Genomic DNA, 24,015 nt, shown 5'->3' with positions numbered 1-24,015 from the left:
TGGATGAATGCTGCAGGAATTCCAGAAGAAATTCCTGGAGGGATTAATGGATCAATTTCTGAACAAATTCCTGCAGGAATTTCTGAAGAAATATCTGCAGTAAATCTTGGTGGAATTCCTGGAGAAAAGCCTGGATGAAATCCTGGAGGAATACCTGGAATAATTCCTGGATAAACTCCCAGAGAAATTTCTGGGGGAATTTCTGAAGGAATCATTGGAGGATTCCTGAAGAAATGCTTGAAGGAATTCCGAGAGGAATCTCAGGAGGAATTCATGCAGGAACCCCTGGAGGGATTCTTGAAATAATTCTGGAAAAACTCCAGGAGGACTTTCCGGGGGAATTTCTTAAAAAGCCCCTGGAGAAATTCCTGAAGAAATCGCGTTAGTAATATCTGAAAGAATTCCTTTAGGAATTCCTGAAGAAATTCTAATATGAATTCCTCGAGGACTTTCTAAAAAAATCCTGGGATATTTCGAAGAAACCTCTTAAGGAATTCCTGGAAAAAATCTTGGAGAAATTTCTACAGAAATTCTTGGAAGAATCCCTGAAACAAATTTCTGGAGGAACCTCAGGACGAATTCCAGGAGGAACTTCCGGACAAGTTCCAGGCGGAATCCCAGAAGGAATTCCTGGACAAATCTCTATAGCAAATCTTGGGGAAATTCCAAGGAACTATTCATGGAGAATTCCAGGAGGAATCCCTAAATCAATTCTTTGAGGAAACCTACAATAAATTTCTGGAAGAATCTCTAGAGGAATTCTGGAAAGAATCCATGGAGAAATTTCTGAAGAAATTCCTAGAGAAATTGCGAGATGAATTCTGAGAGGAATTTCTGGTGGAGTTCCAGGAGAAATTTCCAGAAAAATTCCAGAAGCAATTTCAGAAGGAATTTCTGGAAAAATTACTGGAGCAATCATCGGTGGAGTTTCTGGAGGAATCCATGAAATAATTCCTGGAGGAATATGTAGAGGAAACCGTGGAGAAGAAATAACTGGATTAATTTTTGGAGGAAACCATGGAAGGATTTCTGGAGGAATTCCAGGAAGAATTCCTAGAGGAATTTCTGTACGAATTTCCGAAGAATTTCAATGATCCATGCCTGAATAAATGTCAGGAGGTATTCCTGAAGAAATACCTGGAGAAATTCGTGGTAGAACTCCTGGAGGAGTCGCTGGAGAAATGCCTGGATGAAATCCTGGAAGTATGCCAGAAGGAATACCTGGAATAATTCTAGCATAAATTCTGGAAAGAATTCCTGGGGAAATTTTTAAAGGAATCCCTTGAGGATTTCCTGAGACATTTCTGAAAAAAAATATTTGAAGGAATTCCTATAGAAATCTCAGGAGTAATTCATGCAGGAATCTCAAGAAGAATTATTGGAATTGTTCTTGGGTAAACTCCGGGAGGGATTCTTGGGGAAATTTCTTAATGAATTCCTGGAGTATTTTCCAGATAAATTCTTGGAGAAATTGCGGTAGTAATTTCTGAAGGAACCCTGGAGTTTCTAATAAACTCTGAGTGAAATTTTCTAAAAGAATTTCTAGAATACTTTCCTGCAAAAATACTTCGAATCATTCCAGTTGTAATTATTGGAGCAATCTCTAGTGGAATTCTGGAAGGCATATATGGAGAAATCTCTCAATATCTGCAAAAATACCTTAATAGATCTCTGGAGGATCCTGAAGGAAACCTCGAAAAAAGCACTGGAGGAACCTCTAAAGATATTCCAGGACAGATCCCCGAAAAAATGCTTAGTGAAATCCCTAGATGAATTCTTGATTGAATTTCTGGAAGAAGCCATGATTAAATCACTGATGCAAGCTATGGAAAAAAAATCTTGGAGGAATTGTTCGTACTCATATACTGTACGAAACTTTGAACAAATCTAAAACAGTCATTTTGATTACTGAAAACTACAATACCGATTTGCATATTCACATATCGGGCGCCCATCCCGCTTAAGATTCCTCTCAAGTCGGCCAATGACCATTTTGTATGGACAAATAAAAATTTTTGTATGCACTAATGACCACGCGGGGGGTTAAACTGCGCCCAAAACTCTCCGTTATTAACAATTAACGCGAGGAAAAGCGCCGCCTGGAAGAAGCGGAGTGCGAGGAAATGGAACTGAGAGTTCCTAAGGGCATCGCTACATTGAATTTCTATTAATGAGACACGTTATAGGCAGGCGCGGAACAGGCAGAACTCAGTCTTCCGAAGGAAGAAGCGCCATCAACGGGAACTATTGCGCGATCACACTGCTGAGCGCTGCCTACAAGATACTCTCTCACATTTTATGCCGCCGACTATCACCGATTGCAAGAGAACGCGGTACAACGAACCAGATGTTCGCCATCCGCCAGGTGTTGCAGAAATGCCGCGAATACAACGTGCCCTCACATCACTTGTTCATCGATTTCAAATCAGCGTATGATACAATCTATCGAGAACAGCTATGGCAGATTAAGCACGAATACGGATCCCCGGATAAACTGATACGATTGATCAAGGCGTCGCAGTTCGAGTATCAGGGACAATCTCGAGTCCCTTCGAATCTCGCAGAGGGTTACGCAAGGTGATGGTCTTTCGTGCTTGCTGTTCAACATTGCTTTAGAGGGTGTAATTAGGAGAGCTGCTTGGTTTCACCGATGATATTGATATTATTGCTCGTAAATTTGAGACGTTGGCGGAAACGTACATCCGACTAATGAGTGAAGAGTCGAAGACAAAGTACATGATGGCAAAGGGCTCCAAGGAGGAACCACCGCGCCCGCCACCTTGAATTTCTATCGATGGTGATGAAAACGAGACGGTTGAAGAATTTGTGTACTTGGGCTCACTGGTGACCGCCGACAACGACACCAGCAGAGAAATTTAGTGACGTATTATGGCAGGGAATCGAGCTTAATTTGGACTATTTACAAAACAATGAACTAGACCGGTAGTCCTCTATGGGCACGAATCATGGACATGGATTTTTCGAACGGAAGGTGTTGCGTACCATCTACGATGGAGTGTAGATGGAAGACGGGAATTGGAGAAGGTGAATGAACCACGAACTGCATTAGCTGCTGAGAGAATCAACCATCGTCCACACCGCGAAAGTCGGGCGGCCACGATGGGCGGGCCACGTCATCAGGATGTCGGATAGCAACCAGACTAAAATGGATCTCGAGAGTCCATTTTGACACCTCGTAATTATTTATTTTTAAGTTCAGGAGGCGATATCATTCGCAAGTAGAAAACGAACATTTAAAAGTAATATTTTAGAAGCTAGGGGCAAGACACTGTGAAATCCGGAGCAACTCTCAGCAATCTTGAGTAGTTTTGTTCGAATCCATTCAGAAACGTCGCTACGACGCGGGAAATCGGACAAGACTGCTCGATTTTTCACTGGTATCAGGCAACATTTCGGGAAAACCTGATTGGTCTAGAGCAATTCTGAGCAACACTTCGATATTGCGCGCAAACCCCAAAATTTTATTCCCACCTTTGGGTTTCCGCACCGAAGACCCAGCGCCAGATTCGGCGACAAAGAGAGCTGACAGCAGTCGCCGTCGCCGGGCAGTTGGCAATCCTGATATTTGACGGCGGTCGCCCGTTAGTCATGAGAGTGGATTGTTGTCACGCAAATAGAGCTTTTCGCTGAAAATGCATGTGTATTGAGGTCTTGTTGACAGATTTTCTGCTGTGTTAGTATAAAATTCAGTGATTTCCTGTATCGCGTAAGCCTTCGCTGGAAGGAAACGTTATGTTGCTCAGCGAAGCAAGGAAAATTTTCAGTGAAAAAAGCAATAACAGAGTTACTTTCGCTGTATCTGTCTTGCCCCTAGTTTAAAAGTTACTGCTCTGAAGCATATGGACTTATCCACCGATGAACCGAATTCATCGCGGTCCGAGAATTTTGACACTAGAGCGGGGCCGTTCCAATCAGAATTGGACGATTCTGATTGGAACAGACCCCGCTCTAGTGTCAAAATTCTCGGACCGCGATGAATTTGGTTCATCGGTGGATAAGTCCATGCACCGACGAACCGACATGACAGTGGTGATTCAAAACTGCCCCCGGTTCATCGCGGTCCGAGAATTTTGACACTAGAGCGGGGCCGTTCCAATCAGAATTTAACGATTCTGATTGGGAATGGCCCCGCTCGAGTGTCAAAATTCTCGGTCCGCGATGAATTCGGTTCATCGGTGGATAAGTCCATAGAGGAGGCGGTAGTGTTCGGCTATTTTTCATCATGGCGTCGGGGACAAAACGGCGAAAACAGAACGTAAACAAGATGGCCAGTGTTGTAACAACTACTGCCTAGTTACAGACAGATGTCGTCATCTGTTGCAAGTTCTGGCAGTTTTATTGCTGGTTTAAAAATTTTCATAATGTATAGTTTAGTTTACTCTTGATTTGGCCTTTTTAACGGTGTTTAGATAAGGTATTGGTTCCCTTATTAGGCATGTGGCTCCCATTTTCATCCTACGAAAAACAAGAGATTGAAACGTTGTTTTGTTGCTTATTTTTATATTTTTTGTTAGGAGTGAGCACGCATGAAACCAAAAAAGAACGGAATCAATCGGTGCCGTAATCGCTTGTTTTTGAATAGGATGAATTTGGGAGCATGAGATTTCTTATGGCACACATACCCTAATTTGATATTCTGAATCTGTATGTCAAACTGAGCCGAAATCCAAATTTCCTTGACGTTTGGCTCCCGGAACCTATTTAAAAATCAATTTCAAGTTTGTATGCGAGTGATTTGTCAGATCACTTCTCGACGCAGTTTTTACTGGGCGGAGCTGTGAAACAATTTCCCAACTGTCAAAAGATGATTTCAAAAAATCTCTTTGAAATTGATTTTAGGTACAAAAATTAAGTTCTAAAAATCTGAAAAAATCACAATGGCTCAAAAATGATGGTCTTCCGTATAAAATTGCAAAATCGATACATTTTTCAAAATTTAAAAACCTGATTGTGGTTTTGTGGATGACCGCAAGAACGCTGTAAAGCCTTTTATCCACGGGTTTGATAACAGTAGTCATAAAATTGTGGGTTTTAACTATTGCTGTAATAAAACAATAATAAAAATAAAACAGAACCAACAAGCAATGTAATTGTTACGTGGGTGGTGCATTTGGTGTAAAAGTGAAACCATTAGTAAACCCGACTTCCACTGATGATACGCCTTTGAATTTCTCGACTCACATTGTTGCCAGACATCAGTAAAGAACCGAGGCAAACGAATTCCTACACTAAGCCCTTTTCGTCCTTGCTTTTCCAAAGCTCTGAGCGGTCGATACTGTCGTATGCCGCCTTCAGGTGCGATGACCAGGTGATGCGTTGGGACCTGGTATTCACAACATTTCCCGTATGGTAAAAAACTGGTCCGTTGGCGACCGGCCGCCGATAAAGCAGGCATGCCCGAGTAGAGGAAAAGAGCTCAATAATAGCATATTTTGATATGGAGATCAAAAAGTGATATGGGTTTGATTGGCATAAGAGATAAAAGATCTAAAAATAAAATCAAAAATTTACTCCTGGAACATCATCATCAAATAATATTTAAATTTTGTAAGATCTAACCAATAGCAGCGAGCTATTCGTATGATATTGAAATATCAAATTTTGATATTGTTCAGATGTTCCAGGAACATTTTTCAGATATTATTTTCAGATCTTTTATCTCTTATATCAATCAAACCAATATCATGTTTTGATCGTCAGTATTTTACCTCTACCCGGGTGATAACTTCCCACAAACTCATTAATTTTAGGTGAATGACAACGGGACTGCCCTTCTGCACCCGCCGAAGATCGTCTTCACTACTAGTCCTTTGCAAACTACGAATGATTGTTGCTAGTTTACGGTACATTTTCGACGATGTTTCGGTACCGTTTAGATTTATGTGGGCTTGGTTTCTGATTTTATATCTACTGGTAAGCAGGACTGTGAAGTTAAAAAGTAACTTTAGAAAAACACATGTTAACTGTTAAATCCATTTATTGAATGCATGTTATTCACTCCGTAATCCAGTTCAGGACGAATATGGTAGATTTATTGTATGACTTTAATTCATGAATGTGATTCCTATTTACTGAAACTACAGATCAATTGTCGTTATGATGTTTATCGTTTTCTGTTGTTTGAGTTTCTGTAAATGGATATAATTATGCATCGTACTACACAACTCACAATTGCTGACTACGTTGCTGCTAAAAAGGGGTATATATTTACGGTTTCACTATCTGCATTCTTAAATTGTTTGTAAAGAGTCGTGTTATGAATGTGTTTCGTTTTGATTCAAATTTTAAACACGAATCCTGGTGAGCTTTCATCCTTCTCTAGAGAACGATAATAATATGAAACAATGTGTCAAATATGATCCAATATTGTGTGTAATACGGACCGCACCCTGAATTTGAATCAAAACGAAACCCAACTCGAAGGATATCACTTACATCTACATTTGAGAATTAAAAAGTACAATATTCCTTGAACCATTCAATGCATCGTTTGGAAAGTTTTGACAAATTTGGTAAAATAATTGTAGATTTCCGATCTGTAGGTCTCACCATTACACCATTATTGGGTTTTGTACTAATAACTTATGCTTCATTGTTTTCGGTATTCGTGTGCAATGTAACGGTCATAATGTTTATGTTTGTGTTTATGTAAATGTGTGTCTGTGCTTGAGTGCTTTGCTTCGTTTTCCATGTGACAATTGACTAACTCTCGTAATAACCATTCATATTCATGCTTATTAACTTTGTGAATGTATAAGAAAAATCTAGATAACTACTATCAACGAAAGAATGCTTTCAAAAGGAAAATGCCATCTTATTGTGTGTGTCAGTAAGTGCATATGATAGGCCTCTGCGAAATGGTAATCATGTGAGTTTCATCAGTGTGTTTGTGTGTTTATTGTAGCTCAAACTGGAGCCGGAGAAAATACATTGATATTGTTCGATTCGTTCCGAGACTATTCCTAGAATTTAACGCTTCGTCTTTGTTGCAGTAATCGCCTTAACCATAAGTTTTGACAATTGATAACCTATTCGCTAAATGCGCAATTTATTATATGTATAATGTGTACCAATGTTTGGAAAGAGTGCTTTTACGTCGATAAATGCTCTAATCTCGATCTAGATTTGTTCATTGTCGAATAAAAAGTGATTTGGTGTAAAAACAGAATATATTAGGAATAAATAGAATCTATCAATAAATATTGAGCAAGAAGAATCAAAAAGAATATAGACCTAAAATTGCCACAGTTTTTAAAAAGTAGTCTTGTGTTAGAGGGATTGGGTTTTTGGAAATGATGAAGATGGTTGAACTTTTTGGGAGTATGCTTCAAATCAGCTCAAACCGTTTTACAGTGGGCCTTAATAAAATCACAATTATCAATTTTCATTAAAATAGAAGCAATCGAGAAAAGCAAGATAAGAGGAGCGTGCAAATTTAAGTAATATCCACATTCTTCTCGTCGGTGATATCTTCATCGGATCCGGAAGATTCCGCAGGATTATCTTCAAAGTTAGACGACTCTGAAGTCTCCTGTGAGGAAGCTCCCTCCTTCTCTTTTGTGGCTGCTGCGTCTCTCATTCCCACAATATTCTCCACGCCCTGCATGCTGCTGCTAGCACCTCCACCACCACAACCGCTACTGTCCTCAGCTGGCCCGCCAGCATCGGTCGCAACGGAATCCATGACAAATATTTCCGAATCCGAAGAAGATGACGCCGGAGTGCCACCTCGCTCCGGTTGAACTGGAGAAACGGACGATTCCTTACTTTTCGGTGGCGAAGCGGAGTTTGAACGCGAAGTCGACGGAGATGCTGACTCGTTAACGACAATGGTTGGAGGGGTTTTGGACAAATCTTGTGAACGGTCACGGCTTATTCCGGGTCTTTCGTTATCCAGCGAGAAATCGGTGGCACGGAAGGTTCCATCGGTTATACGGCGGATTTCACGAGGACGCGGAACTGAACCAGCAGGTCGGAAACTATTGTCCTCGAAGTTGAATGCCCAGTTACGGAAGGGATCACCTCCGTTACGCTCCTCACGTCTAGTTGTGTTCGAACGAGAAGGACTCTCTGACCTGGCTCGGTTCACGTAGCTAAAGGCGGATCGAGCACCGGCAAAGTCCAATCGACCCGGAGGTGAGTCAACGGGAACGTTTTCATACTCATGTTCACGTAAACGCGACAGTTGCGGAGTATTTCTGAGAACTCTCGGGTAACTTCCATTCATGGTCGGGTATTCTCTGGCCGGCGGAATGTAATCTCCGTACTCGTGAGAACGCATTTCAGCTTGACCATCCAATCGCATAAGCTCTTGATGATTTGTGGTACTACCGCAACCGTCACAGTTTCGGGAGAACATGAAGTTAAAATCAATGAACTTGTAGTCCGGTGGAGTCTGTCCCACCCACATGGGAAGCCATTTGTTCACCAGCAACCACTGTAGAGATGGTTTGGAGACACGGTTCACTTGGTTTTCTCCTTCAGCTTGATCGCCAGAGCCAGAGCTGTTTTGAGTATCCTTTTTGGATTTGCTCCTGATTTTTGGAATTGTGCCTGTAATCTTTGTTGCTGTTGACGAGGAAGCGGAAGATGAGGCTGGAGGAGGTCCAGAACCACCCGCTGCTTCACCATTTGATGCACTTCCGGATGCTCCCGGTTGACCAGAGCTTCCGTTCTTACTAATGTTGTTCATGGACTGCGAATTCTCTCCTCCCAAACAGCTGAAGAAACTCTTAACATTGACCGACGAAGAATCTTTCCCAGCAGCACCACTAGGTTGGTTGTTATTGCTAGGGTTCAGTCTAATGTGCCCAACTGTACCAAGATGGCTATGTCCTAGAACGGCGTAGTGCCCTCCAAGACTGTAGTGATCGATATTCCCACAAGAAGAGCTCAAATGACGCTCGATGCGTCCTACGCCGTGTCCAATAACGTCCAATCTTCCAAATATTCCGCGGTTGGACGGTCCGGCTGCTCCGTTTCCAAATGATCCTGTATTTTGGTAGGCAGGCTCCTCACGAACTCTTTCGTAAACGTTATCATATTTGGCAAAGTTCTGATTTTGGTAGCGATGGTAATGATAGGATTCGGTATCATCGAAACTTCTTTGACGAGGTGCTCTCATGCTGTTGTGCGAATGTCTGGGTCGATTAAGATCTAGATGTAGATTCTGGTAACGTGGTCCAGTGGCCATCGATTGTTGATTTTGGTAGTAGTTGTTGCGCGGAGCTCCTCCGCCACGTGGTACATCGTACCCGGCAGTTCTGTCATACAGTTCGTTGCGATAGGCAAGCGAAAGATATTGCTGTTGCATCTGGAGCATACTTGGTGGTGGTGGAGGACCTGGAACAACTCCCGGTTGAACATTGTTGCAGCGAGGCCCAATACCAAGTGATGAAGGTCCCGGAATCGGTTGTGGTGGTTGATTTGACGGCATACCAAGAAGAGGACCTGCTCCGGGTGGTGGAATGATTCCTGAAGGATTTTGAGCTACTGCAGGGGCAACCGCAGCCACACCAGCATTTGCGGCAGCAGCGTATTGTTCAATTGACTCGTAAATGTTTTCGTAGTGTACATTGTTATTGTTGTTGTTATTGGCATTGTTGTTATTGTTATTGTTTGAAGCCTGATTATAACCTACAGCACCAGCTTCCGAGTTCAGCCCTTCTGCCTGACTATTCTCGTCATCGTTGTTTTGGTTGTTATTCTGACTATTGTTGTAATTATTGTTTGCACTACCAATGATCGAACAATTCGCATACCTTGAGCTGCTTGCTGCTGTGGCGGCGGAAGCGCCCTGCTGTTCGCTTCACATGGGCTTATCTATCATTGCTACTCCAGCATAGCTACGCCCAATGCTCATCGAAGCCGGTAGCAATCGCCAAGTGTTCGTCTCCGGAGTATAAACCTCTACCGAAGCCAAATTCGATGTTCCGTCATCTCCTCCCACTACAAACAGCATTCCCTTGTGAGCAACTACTCCAGCATTCCGACGACAGAATGCCATATCGGCAACCTTGTGCCAAGTATTAGTTTCCGCGTTGTAAGCCTCAACTGATTTCCTAACCAACGGTCCATCATGACCCCCAACCGCATACAGCATATTGTCTAGAACTCCAACTCCAGCACCACTTCGACGATCAGTCATCTCCGAAACTTGGGTCCATGTATCCATAGCCGGGTTGTACCGTTCCACCGACGACAGACACTGTCTCGAAGCACCATCATATCCTCCGACCGCGTACAGCAACCCATTGACAACCCCAACTCCAACCGAACTTCGCCTAGTCGACATCGAAGCAATCAAGCGCCACTCCTGCGTTCTCGGATCAAACATCTCCGCCGAACTCAAACCCGATGATCCATCAAAACCACCCACCGCGTAAATGCAACTATTCAGAACGGCCACTCCCAAAGTTGACCGCCGTGCCTCCATGCTGTTACAAGTGCTCCACTGATCCTGAACGGGATCATAAACATCAACAGTGCGTACCCTCAAGGACCCATTGAACCCACCGATAGCGTAAACCCTATCGCCCAAAACGGCCAGCCCAGCACGGCATCGCCGCGTAGGCATTTCCGCCACCTGATACCACCGCTCCTCGCGCAAATCGTAGCACTCCACCGACCTGATCGCTTTCGGTGCCTGACCTCCAATGACGAGCAGCACCTTGGGCAGCCCAACGGGTTGCCTCGGAATGGTTCGCGGTGTCTTGAAGGTCGACTTCAGTTCGCCTTTTAGCAAGTGGTACTTGAGCGCTTCGATGATGAAGTCCTTGCACTGGAGATCGCCTTTAAGTAGTTGTTCCTTTTCGACACGTTGCACTAGGTATTCTTGCGACAGCAGCGGAAGCCGGACGTGCTCCATCAAGTCGGCTAGGAAGGATTGACGGGTGCAGATGTCGTACTGGATCCAGGCGATGACACATTCGTATACCTGTAATGGACAGAGAAGGTTTCATGAATTAGTTCCTCTAGTATCTACGCTAAAGAATGGTAATTCGAGCATCATTTTCAAATTAAGTCAAGAATTGGTAAAATTTGATCAACAGACATCAGAGAAGATAACTCAGGGTCAACGATTGACACTATTTACTTCCAACGCAAACGTAATATAAACCACCCGAACCAGGTATGGTAACTAGCCCAATATTGGAAGCACGTTGGAGAAATTAGCGTAAAAAGTAAGGACAACTTATGGTAAGCCACATTACATCTCTATTATCAACATTTTAACAAACTCAGTTATAGTTTTGAAAATGCAAAGTATAACAAATGAATATTTTTAGTAAACTTTTTCGACGATTCCTTCTTGATTCTAGAGGCAAACATTTAAGTATTTTCTCATAGAAAATTCCCCTGAAATTCCTCCAACAATTCCACTTGGAGTTTCTCCACAGATTCCTTCAGCAACTTTCCAAGAGTTTGTTCAGAAAATCCCAAAAGAACTCCATGAATTTCTTCGCAAAGTCCTTCAAAAAGGCCTCCAATAACTCCAGGGGATTTCTATGACAATTCCTTCAACGATTCTTTCAGATTTAATCCCAAAGATTCCTTCAGGAATTCGTACCAGGATCACAAAAACACAACGGATCCTCGAACTTTTTCAACAATTTATCCAGATTTTTTTTTCGAAGAATTTCATCAGAAATGCCCCCAAAAATGTGTTCAAGAATACCAAGTATTGCTTATAGAAGTCTCCAAGAACAACAACAGAAATTGCCTCCGTCAGAAATCATCGTGAGATTTATTCAAGATCTTCTTCAAGAAATTCCTAACTCTGTACAATGAATCAAAATTCAACCATCGCGCAACAATAACGACAATGTCGCGACCTGAATTTGTTGCGACATTCTACCCAATGCGACATACGTTTGTCCCTACTTGAACAGAATAGGACAAAGATCGTACACCACGAGTTCAGAGATTTTTAAGCCTTGCATTGTGATTTTCGAGCAGTAACTTCGAGTCGGTAAACAGTGCAACGCTGCTGAAGATGTATCATCAAAAAGTTTCGATTTTGGGTTGGTAATAATTGATTATTCACGAGTTGAAAAGTACGCAACAAATTCAGATTCCATTTTGTCTGCAACAAATAAATTCGAGATCATGTCATTATCTGTTACCAGTTGGGATAAAGAGTAATCGCCGCGCCTTCTTTGTTGCTTGTTTTGTGCCTCTTTTGTCTGACAATTATCTTCACTGACTCTATAGATGCTTGGATCTTGGACTGGGGTTTTTTTCGGCCTCGGAATCTTCGGTGCAATAAAAAAACATATGTTCTTAATGCCCGACGCTTCGATGAGAAAGATGGCATAGATCATCGAAACGTCGGGCATAGAGAATGTCATAGGTCTGGAGCCGACCTACTGATATCTGAAGTATTAAGGAATATCCCCAGAAATCTATACAAGTGATTTATTTAGGAATACTTCAAGTGTGTTCCTCCATGGATGCTCCAAATATTCATCTAAGTATTTATCCAAGAATTATTTCAAAAATTTCGTTCTACGGAATCCTTCACGAATTACTTCAGAAATGTATCAAAGCACTTCTACAAAAATTAACCCAAGGATTCGTCCACGATATTTTCAAAAAAAAAATGGGCATTTTTTTCTAGGACTATTTTAAGAACTCCACCAAGTATCAAGGATACCATCAGTACTTTCTATGCAAGTATGCAAGCATTTTTCTGAATTCCTTCAAGGATTATAACAGGAATTTTCAGAACTCCTTAGAAAATTCCTCTAAGCAGTCGTACGGGAATTCCTCGAAATTCGTTTTTGTCTTCCCGGTCACTTTTCCCAATTACTTTTTCGCACGAACACGTCGGAGCCCTGTACTAATGCAAATGTGAAAGATTTTTTTGAGTCCATAGACCCGTTTCCAAGTCTATTCGTTACATACAAACACCATTCCAAAATTTCTGGAAGATTCATAAATAAAATAGATAGATTCTTCCAGATTTTTTTCCAGAGATAACTTTAGTAATTCTTCCAGTGATTACTTCGGTACGGATTTTTTTTTTCAGAAACTCCTTCGATAATAATCTCAGGCATTCTAACACGAAATTCTTCAGGAAATTCTTTAAGAACTTCTTTGGGAACTTCTCCAGAAATTCTTCCGAAAGTTCTTTCAGGTATTACACTCATTGCACAATTATGGGTCACACACAATTATTAGTCACTTTCCACTTTAATAAATAAATACTAATTAATTGCAAGCTTTTGTTAGCCATTATCATTTTTCGTTGATGAATTGATTTGTTTTGTGTCACTATACGTATCGCACACGGGCTTATACGTCAAAACATACATATTTTCAGTAATTTTTTGTTCGGAGTAAAACCATCTGTCAAAGTAACGCTTCGATTGTGAACATCAGAAAGTGCGTGCGCTGTTTTCGTAAGCTCTGTAAAGGCGAGCTTTAGTGATTTTCGAGTGCGAAATGGTATCGTCACCAGAACAAAGGTATAATTTACGTTCTTAATGTGGAAATTCATGTGACTGCAGCTAATCAAAGATTATTTCAGGCAAAATTTAAATGACTCATTATTGTGACAAGGAACATCGAAAATCACACAATTATGGGTCACTTTTTGTGCAGCATAATATTGACAGTTCTGCGTACATGGGCATTGCATACTTTTAGGCATTTATCAGTGGTTGTGTTGGAGATTTTGTCCCAATTTTGAAAAATTGATTCCAAATCGTGAAAACACGCTTCGTTAAGAGGTTTGAGACCAGTTTTAGATTCTACTATAGTTGATCTATCTAGAATAGGTGACCATTCATTAAAAAAATAGACAAAACATTATTGTTCAGCCGATTCCTCTTGAGTGACCCATAATAGGCAACAAATTGACCCATAATTGTTACACAGTCAATTTTGACCCATAATTGTGGTTTTCATTATTCATCAACATTTCAGTAATTTCCACCGCCTAAAGTGAATTTTACAAGCAGATTTTTATATAAAACAATAAAAAGGAGTTTCAATGAAGAGAATATAAAATAAAAATAATGAATGTGTTATTTTTGTATGATAAACGATTCATATTATGGAACGATTGTTCCTTGAGTGACCCATAATTGTGCAATGAGTGTACTTCATGTATTTCTCCAAAGATTCTTTCAATTTGAATTTTCTTCAACAGAACTGCAGTAGTAATTCCTTCACGTTTTCCTTAAGAAACTCTTCTAAGGCTTCTCTTTCAAGAATATCAGAGATGAGCCAGCCTAGGGCTGCAAACCTCTTTAATAAAGATAATAATAATAATAATATGTAATAATAATCTTTCAAGAATTCCTACAGGGGTTTTGCAAAAACGTCCCCAAGGTTTCCTTCTGCACAGAACCGTAGCGTGGTTCCATGACACTCTTGTCAAGCATACAAATTGGCGCCCCACGACAATTGGTCATATTTAGTTTGCAAAAGTGTGTAGTTATTCATGTTATTATTTCAAAGTTTATTTAAGTTGGATCCCCCGATTTTTTTATTTTCTTATAGTGTTTTGCATTCGTATTTTTATCTAGGAATTTCAATGGGAGTCACCCGAGAATTTTCCTATTTTTTCCTGTTATGTGAAGTGAGTAACACATTTTGTATTTCAAAAATCTCACTAAGACCAGCACAGTAATTAGAAGGGATTTTTTTGATTCCTCACAAAAAATTTGCATATATTTGTTTTATTTTCCATTGTATTATTTTATTTTATTTTTTTATTTAAAAAAAAAAGAAGTTTAAAATCGGTTGGCCGGTTCAAAAGTTATGATTTTTTGAAAATTGTTAGTTTTTAAAACCTTGATTTGTAGGACCACCCTAATGACGAAATAAAAAAACACGGGTCTAATTATTTTCGAACAACTACAAACCTACCAAGTTGCACGACAAGCGAAGTTGCACTATATCGTTTTTCTATGGAATGGCTGTTTAGGTAGAACATTGGAAAATCTGATTGAATGAATGAAGCGAGGATGGGTGAAAACGTATTCGTTATCGAAAGCAAATCGCATCATTTCGCGAATGTTTTCATCAAATAGCAAGCTTGTTTCTTAGAAACTTTTGTTGGAATTCCTACAAAAATTCTACAGAAATACTATATAAAGTCCATTGAAAAATTCTTGCTGAAACGTCTCCCGGAATTTTTGTTTTTTGAAAACTTTGATTTTTAGGACCACCCTATTTGAAAATTGGTCACTAATGACGAAATAAAAAAATACGGGTCAAATTATTTTCGATGCACTACATACCCACCAAGTTTCGTGATAATAGGAGTTGCACTATACCTATCGTTTTTCTATGGATTGCCAGTAAAAAAAATCCTGAAGAAATTCCAAATTTCTGGAGTATTTTGTGAGGAAACTCGTGAATGGTTATCTTGAAGAATTTTAGCAGAAATTTATAGAGCAATCTCTAGTGAGTCAATCAATGGATGGTTTTCTAAGCAATACAAGAGCTTGTTTATTTGTAAAGAGAGACAACAGATGTTATAGAAGTATTTTTAAAGGAAACTTTGGTCAAATTACTGAAGAAATCTATAGATGATTTTCTGGAAATAAAATACCCAGAAGAATCGCTGGGATTTCTGAAAAAAAACCTCTGCAAGATTTTCTATAGGAAACCATGGAAGAATTACTAAAGGAAAATTATTGAAGAGTCTCACAGTAATCCTTAAAAATATTTTCGCAGGAATCTCTATAAAAAATGTTAAGGAAACTCTGGAAAATTTCTATAAAAATCATTGAAGATTTTCCAGATGACAACCAGGAAAAAAAGTGAAATAGAAATTCGTATTAAGAAATAGAATCATGAAGAATGTTTGAAAAATTTTTTAAAGGAATTTTTGAAGGTATTCGTAAAGAAAATTTACAAATTATTCACTGAAAGGTTTTTCAAAATAATTTCTGCCAAAATTCCTTGACCAAACTATTGAAGATTATTTTATGAAATCCTTAGAGATATATGAAGCAAACCTTTGACTAGTTTCTGAATAAATTTCTAGAAAACTTTCTGAATTTCATAGGAATAAAAGAAATATTTCAATGTGAAGAAAATCCGCGATAGTAATCTCAATACATTCACCAGTGAGAAAGTTTAAGAATTTTTTGAAACTTTCTCTAGATTTTTGAAATATTATTGTTTTTGATTGTCTTATTAGAAAAACTAAAATAGTGTTTTAAAATAAAATAGTAGGCAAACTCTCAGGTGACATCATGGTAAATGCTAAAAATAAACTGATTTTTTGGAAATAGGAAATACGTAAAGAAACACATTATCAATCTCAAATACTGAAATCTTGAAAAATTGAAGAAAACATTTCGCCTTTGGACTTTCCGGCGCCCATTTGGCAGGGGCTGACCTGACCAACCGCACGCTACAGCTCTGCTTCTGAAATTACTCCGAGAATTCTTTCAGAAGTTTCTCTAAGGCTCACCAGGGCAAGTTGAAACGCGAAGTTTTGAAATAGATTCCAATAAAATTTGGAAATTTATCCTTCTCAAAAAGATTGTTTGAATCGAAAACTATGTGTTCTGGCAATTAAATTGTTTATCATCATTAGAAAGCATCATGTTCACCCGCTATTTCATCTTATACCACCCGTTCCGACTTGCATGGGTGTACCTTAATAATTTCTTTATGAATGCACCGTGTCACCGAGTACTTTCCTCGCTTTTGTCAATAAAACCAGGTTCTGCCTCTTCCATTAATCCGAGAACACTCCATCTTCCAGATATCTCTTAATCATATATCTGAACATGTCGGGAACTTCTAAAATGGCTGATTGATCAGGTTCCATTCGGTCCTGACTTCTTCCCCACTTTAAAGGGCTTTGCCATCCCTGAAAAGTCTTCTTTGGTAACTCTTTCCTGATTATTAGGCCTGTTCCCAGACGATTTTATAAAAGGTGGCCAAACACTTGACGTGAACGAAACTATATTTATCTAGATTATATTTTAATTAAAAATATATTACTTCCTTGCAGCCTAATAAAAAAAGCTCTAAGCATACGGCTTACTTCTGAATCATTGCTTCTACATACCTGTGGGACGATTCGAACGAATAAAATGAGAACGCGACGAATTAAACTCAACTACAAAATGTTGTTTATTGCTCTCTGAGGTTCTACACTACTGATGGCTTCGCGAATGACAGTTACTGACTAGGGTGTCTCAAAAGATAGGGTGACTCGAAATTTATGCCACCACATATGCCCCCCCAGTTACACTAGGAAGCGAACCCTGTGGCCTGAACTTGTAACTACAGTTTTCTGATCATCCTGAGGATAACCTGATAAGCCATCATCACACAAAAAGGCGGGTTTGATTCGATTGATTGAAATAACATGAGGTTTACCCGCAATAGAAACTTCAAAAAATTTGTCATATTTCTTCAAAACCTGGTACGGTCCTTCGTAGGGTTGCTGCAGCGGCTTTTTTACGGAATCCACTCGAACGAAGACGTGGCTGCAATCCTTCAACCGTTGATGGACGAAAGGCTTTTCTTTCGCATGGTGCACTGGAGTCGGTGATTTCAAAACGTTGAAAGTTTTATGCAGGTGACTAGCTAGTTCCGAACGATCAACCTTGGTTACCGGTGGATCATAAAATTCTCCAGGAATTCGCAGCGCCTGGCCATACACCAGCTCAGCCGATGATCCTTTCAAGTCTTCCCTATAAGCAGTTCTCAGACCCAGCAGCACCAGAGGAAGGCGATCATACCAGTTCGAATCCGAAGCAGATCGAAGTGAAGCTTTTAGCGTGCGATGAAATCTTTCGACGATTCCGTTTGATTGCGGATGGTATGCTGTTGTGTGGATATGATGAACGCCTAGCAGACTAGTGAGCTCTCTGAAGACTTCTGATTCGAACTGACGACCTTGGTCTGAGGTAATCGTTTCTGGAGTTCCAAATCGTGAAATCCAACCCACCAGCAAGGCCTTGGCAACGGTTGGAGCAGTCATTTCTGGAAGGGGTACTGCTTCTGCCCATCGAGTAAATCGATCGATAATAGTCAACAAGTAGCGGTGTCCACGAGATGGCGGAAGAGGTCCTACGAGATCGATGTGGATATTCCGGAAGCGTGCCTTTGGAACTTGGAATGTTGAAAGTGGTGCTACGGTGTGTCGTGAGATTTTCGAACGCTGACATTGCAAACATGTTTTAACGAAGTTTGTTATGTCCTTCTTCATGTACGGCCACACGAACCTTTCTGAGATCAGCCTCTTCGTAGCGCGTGCACCCGGATGGGCCAGTCCATGAAACTGAGTCATAATGTTGGCTCGATGGTTTTCTGGAACGTAAGGACGCACTTTACAATCATTTGATACATCGACTATTAGCGGTGAGCGCAACTGAGAAAATTTTTGGGATTCAAGCTTCAAAGAAGTTGTTTTGGACGATAAAAGCTCCTTGAGCTGCCGATCACTTCGTTGATCTTTGGCGATCGCTTCAAAGTCAATGTTAGCAGCTACAGAGTCAACTCTTGACAACGCATCCGCGACAATGTTGTCTTTGCCGCTAATGTGGCGAATGTCTGTCGTGAACTCTGCTATGAACTGGAGATAGCGTTCCTCATGAGGAAGACGACTTGTCGGGTTTGTGGTAAGGGCGTAGGTCAGAGGAAAATGGTCTGTGAAAATCGTAAAGTGCCTGCCCTCAATGAGATGACGAAAATGTTTAACAGCTAGTTTTGCAGCTGTTAGCTCTCTACCGAAGGTAGAATATTTCTGCTGACTCGAGGAAAATTTTTGCGAAAAGAATCCAATTGGCTTCCACGTGTCCCCGTCCAATTGTTGCAGGACAGCCCCGGCTGCACAATTTGACGCATCTACCATGAGCCCAAGAGGTTTCGATGAATCCGGGTAATGCAACAGAGCTGCGTCAGCAAGTGACTGCTTACACTGCTCAAAACAAGATTGCGCTTGATCGTCCCACGACACTTTTCTGTTGTCATTTTTACGATTGTCTGGTATGAGCTTTCGTAGCTTGTTTTGAACCTCCACGGCATGTGGAACGAATCTCTTGTATACGTTTATTAAAGCCAAAAAGCGGCGCAAGTCCTTCACAGTCGTTGGTTTTTTGAAGTCAAGAACGGCTTGGACTCTTGATGAAACTGGACGTAGTCCATTTTTGTCTACAAGGTAGCCGAGAAACTCAACTTGCGGCTGAGCGAAAACGCATTTATCGGCATTGATAACCAAACCGTTCGTTTTCAGTCGTTCAAGAACTATCCTTACGTGCTCCATGTGATCCGCTTTTGTCGATGACGCTATGCAAATGTCATCGATGAAAACGGTAACGAACTCCAAATCGCCGAACAGCTTGTTCATGAAGCGCTGAAAAGTTTGGCTCGCGTTGCAGAGGCCAAAGGGCATGCGCAGGAATTCATACAAGCCAAAAGGAGTAATGACAGCTGTCTTATGAATATCACTATCCTCGACGGGAATGTTGTAGTACGCTCTGACCAGATCCAACGTAGTGAAAATAGTCTTACCTTCGAATCTGTTGACCAAGTCATGCACGTGAGGTACCGGGTATCTGTCGGGGACGGTCACCTTGTTCAACCGCCGATAATCGCCAACGAATCGCCAATCTCCATTTTTCTTCGCCACACAGTGTAGTGGGCTTGCCCAACTGCTGCTTGATGGACGGCATATTCCCATCTCGCACATGGTTCGAAATTCGTCCCTCGCTGCTTTGAGTTTCTCGGGGTGCATACGGCGTGGCTTCGATGCTACTGGAGGGCCTCGTGTTATGATATGGTGCGTGACATCGTGCTGGACATCCCGTTGGACTGATGACGGAATCAGGATTTCCCGGTAAGACGCTAGTAATTCTCGGAACGGGTGTCGATTATCCACCGCTGTGATTCCATGTACTGCTGTCTCTGATAGGCTACCAAGCGCGCGTAGCTTCGTTGTTCCGTCAACAAGATTTCGACTTTTCAGATCCACCAGCAATCCGTAATGAGCTAGTAAATCCGCGCCGATTATTGCTACGCTTACATCAGCGATTAGAAAGCGCCACTTGAAACAACGTCGTAATCCTAGGTCCAGTGATAGGAATTTGCTTCCATATGTTTGAATTTTAGTACCGTTGGCTGCGTGAAGAGAGAACGGAATTGTTCCTCCTGTTCTGTCTCGTTTGGATGTCGGAATGATGGACACGTCCGAACCCGTGTCGACTAGGAACCGAACTGCGCTAGTTTTGTCAAAAATCAAGAGTCGGCGACTTTTAGAACTACCACCCACCTGCGCCGTTTGAGATGGGCATTCGCTCAGTTTTTTTGACGGTTGTAGGTGCACGGTTCCCGGCAGCGTTCGGCACGGCCTCCATACTTCCGATGGTACCAACAGATGTCATCATTCCGTGATCGTGGCCTCGATGACGATCGGCTGCGATTTCTCGTTGGATCAGCCTTCAATCGACGAATCTCCGCAGTTAGAACTTCGATTTCCTCTTTCAAAGAAGCGTAGTCCGGATTGTGTCCAACGGCAGGGGCTGGAACATTCACAGCTGCAACGGCAACCGATGACGAATCGACCATTTTATCCGCCATTTCAGCCAGTTTCTGCAGGCTTCCGTCACTGATGCTAAGGACTGCTCGAACGTTCGATGGCATCCTCTGAAGGAAGAGCATTTTCATCAAGCTGTCGTCCACATTCAATCCGGTAGCACTCTCCTGCATCTTCGCTAGTAGATGTGTTGGTCTCAAATCACCCAAATCACAAGAACCGAGAAGCTGTTCAAGACGCGCCTGTGGAGATAAGGCGAATCGCGCGATCAGACGATCTTTCACTGATCCATATTTGTTTTGAGCCGGTGGATTGGAGACTAGATCGGATACGTGGCAGATCACTGTTTGATCAATTTTAGCGATAATATGCCAAAATTTGGTGTCATCCTTCGTCACTTGGGCCAGATGAAACTGGGCCTCCGCTTGGGCAAACCACATATGGGGGTCGTTTTTCCAGAATTCCGGCAACTTAATTGCCACCGACGCGACGGCTGACGCGGGAGCTGGAACTGCGTCGTTGTTTTGGTTCGCCATTTTGTTTTCCGTTCGAGGCACGAATTCCGAGAGCGTTACCGATTTTCAACTCGATTTCGACGCGACACGGTGTTTTACGATCGGAACCGGATCGATCCGCGTCGGGGTCACCAGTTTGTGGGACGATTCGAACGAATAAAATGAGAACGCGACGAATTAAACTCAACTACAAAATGTTGTTTATTGCTCTCTGAGGTTCTACACTACTGATGGCTTCGCGAATGACAGTTACTGACTAGGGTGTCTCAAAAGATAGGGTGACTCGAAATTTATCCCTGAAAAGTCTTCTTTGGTAACTCTTTCCTGATTATTAGGCCTGTTCCCAGACGATTTTATAAAAGGTGGCCAAACACTTGACGTGAACGAAACTATATTTATCTAGATTATATTTTAATTAAAAATATATTACTTCCTTGCAGCCTAATAAAAAAAGCTCTAAGCATACGGCTTACTTCTGAATCATTGCTTCTACATACCTTTTCTTCCGATGGAACAGAGAGCCGATCGCTTTTAATCAAATTAACAACTTGTTCGCTCGTGAGATTCAAAAATTCGTCAAACTGAACAACCTCCCTAGAAAAAAAAATAGATCCGACGTAAATATCTTTCATAAATGAACCCCCCGGACGCCCACTCAAACCACTCACGAAAAATGCTGCTCAATGTACGTCTCGGCGTAGTTCAACAGATCGATACACCCGTGAATGTCGGCAAAGTCCCGAATCCCCAGACAGTTGCTCGGATCCAGCTGGGTCTGTAGGTAATCGCAGCATGCATCCCGCACGTCGGTCAGCTGCAGCAGGTTGGCTGCCGTCAGCAGAACCTGCACGTTATCCTCGGTGACCTCGACCACCGAAGTGTACACGTACTCGATGAGCAGTTGAAGCGCACGGTGGTCCACACCCTGCAGGGTTATGCGATCCTGTCGACTTTCCTCGAAGCCGGTAAACATGGCATAGAAGTACGGACTGCACGAGGCTAGTACCATCTTGTGCGCTGGAATCTCGATGCCATCGGCGACCAGTATCACATCACAGAGTAGGTTTTGTCTGGAAGAAATGGAGGTAATGAGAGTTCGATTTCACCGAATACGAAGATCACTTACTCTCGCATATTGTTCATAGCGTCGAATGATCGTTGCGTGTGCACATTGTTTCTGTAAGCACCGCCAACTGTTTTGTCTTTCCCGTTCGACCGTGGGTGCTGCTTCTGCGAACTCTCATCGAGGGAGTTCTGGCTGGCATATCGTACTAGGATACAGCTGAAATTGGGGGGAAGTCACAATTTAATATCTAAAATACAAACGTTTATTAATTTAATTTTTTGAAATATGGAAATTAGGCTAATCCAGGACTCTTTATTTTGACTATCTTATCTTCCACACGTCCCTAAAGTGACTTAAATTAACAGTAGAATAGCAAAAGCTTTCTTTCCTTTTGCCATACGATCAATGCCGATAATTCAAAATCTCCCACAGTTACACAAGGTCCTCCTCATAGATCCTCTTATTACTATGTTGAAAAGAACGTTAACTTAGTTGGTTTATCTGCGTATTAACGACACTTTAATCAAAAATGATCATTCGAGTCAGAAGGAGAATTCATTAAATACTATTTGAAACAAAAAACATAATACAAACAAAAATCGTTATTGCTTTCTTTGGGTTTCGTTATCCATACTCCTGTGTAAACATTCAATCCATGCATCCATATTTTCACGATCGGGTTCAGTCATATTTTCATAGTCTTAATAAACTTCGGTATTGACCTCTTTTTAAATCGTAGTTTAAGAGTACTTATAATCGGGATAAGAACGAATGGCCTTACACAAATTTTCGGGTTTTTAGGCAAAGCAGAACAAATTATCGAAAGATCTCACCAAGCTCAAAGATCGCCTTGTCAACCTATTACTTTTTTCATGTTTTCTGTTTTAATCACTCGATTCGTATCACACTCAATATCAACAAAAACATAAACAACCTCATCTCACTTCGGAAGATAAAAACATCACTAGTGAACTTGTGAGAATGAGAAAACTGACCTTCGCGAGCAAAACAGAAAAAAAAAATGAAACTCACCTTCCCCTTTCCATTGTGCCCTCGGCAGCAGAATTTTGGCTGCTTCCTGTGTTGCTGTTGTGACTATTGCTTAGATTGCTCATGATATTCAGCGTGTACTGAATGAAAGATATCATACACCACCTAAGCCTACGATTTCCACCCGTCCGTTAGAAACGCATCCAATCAACGATATTTTCCAACCAGCACCAATCCGATATGCCTCCGAATGGAACTCAGCCCTGCAGCCAACCTCGATCTTGTTGTTGCTGTTGTTTCTATTACTGTCGCAGCTGTACCCCCTAACAGAGAAATGGCGACCGACCACAGTCGGACGTGAAGTGAAAAATGCTTTTCCTGTGGCAACGAACACCGCCCCGCGGAAAACACTAGCGCCAGTCGGTGGCACCCGCCGCACTCTACAGCTGACGCACACTTTCGTCACGGGAAAGTTCCATTTTGGTGGAATTATCGACGATTTTCACCGAGCAGCTAATCCTGCTGCCATAACAAATATGGTCGCGACAACAAAAAACAACCCTACCAAGGAACGATATGACAGATAGCAGCTGTCAACCCTGTCCACTTTCAAGGGGGTATGAGAAGTGAGATGGTATTGATTCCAATGGGATTTAATATGTTCTTATTGGAAAGTGGGGAAACATGTGGTAGCGGAGCAGCCGAAGCAGACCAAAACATAAAAGTTAAAGAGAAATCTCTAGGGGTGATTGAAAATAACACTATGAAATTTCGTTTAGGTATGTACAAAAGTGTATTAAGATTTTTCATATTTGTTCCCAAAGGTGAAATTAACAATGATTAATTCCAGGTTCAGCTTTTGTTGGAATATCGATGATGTTACTTTTCAGTGTGACATTTAGTGAGTT

At 41.4% G+C, this 24,015-nt stretch overlaps 1 protein-coding gene across 2 annotated transcripts; it reads right to left on the bottom strand.

Annotated features, from left to right (window-relative positions):
* Positions 1–5,980: 5,980 nt before the first annotated feature.
* Positions 5,981–23,673, bottom strand: LOC109419931 (ring canal kelch homolog). 2 transcript variants are annotated; one of them, XM_029853040.2, is made up of 5 exons: positions 23,150–23,673; positions 22,178–22,333; positions 21,720–22,121; positions 21,549–21,645; positions 5,981–10,957 (listed from the first exon to the last, which is right to left on the bottom strand). In XM_029853040.2, the coding sequence occupies exons 1-5, from the start codon at positions 23,263–23,265 to the stop codon at positions 7,457–7,459; spliced, it is 4,272 nt and encodes a 1,423-aa protein (XP_029708900.2). In that variant the 5' UTR covers positions 23,266–23,673; the 3' UTR covers positions 5,981–7,456. The 2 variants fall into 2 exon arrangements, with proteins under 2 accessions (XP_029708900.2, XP_029708901.1); XM_029853041.2 differs by having other exon boundaries at positions 9,830–10,957.
* Positions 23,674–24,015: the final 342 nt, after the last annotated feature.

Source organism: Aedes albopictus, chromosome 2 (assembly GCF_035046485.1).
Source record: "Aedes albopictus strain Foshan chromosome 2, AalbF5, whole genome shotgun sequence".
NCBI lineage: Eukaryota > Metazoa > Arthropoda > Insecta > Diptera > Culicidae > Aedes > Aedes albopictus.
Note: the sequence above shows the minus strand (reverse complement) of the source record. Positions and strands in the feature narration are given on the sequence as shown.

Bases quoted from the DNA above. Each gene is read 5' to 3' on its own strand.
- LOC109419931 (XM_029853041.2), bottom strand. From the start codon at position 23,265: ATGATATCTTTCATTCAGTACACGCTGAATATCATGAGCAATCTAAGC. The intron at 22,334-23,149 runs GTGAGTTTCATT...CCCCAATTTCAG, and splicing joins GGCACAATGGAAAGGGGAAG to CTGTATCCTAGTACGATATG. The intron at 22,122-22,177 runs GTAAGTGATCTT...CATTTCTTCCAG, and splicing joins GCTATGAACAATATGCGAGA to ACAAAACCTACTCTGTGATG.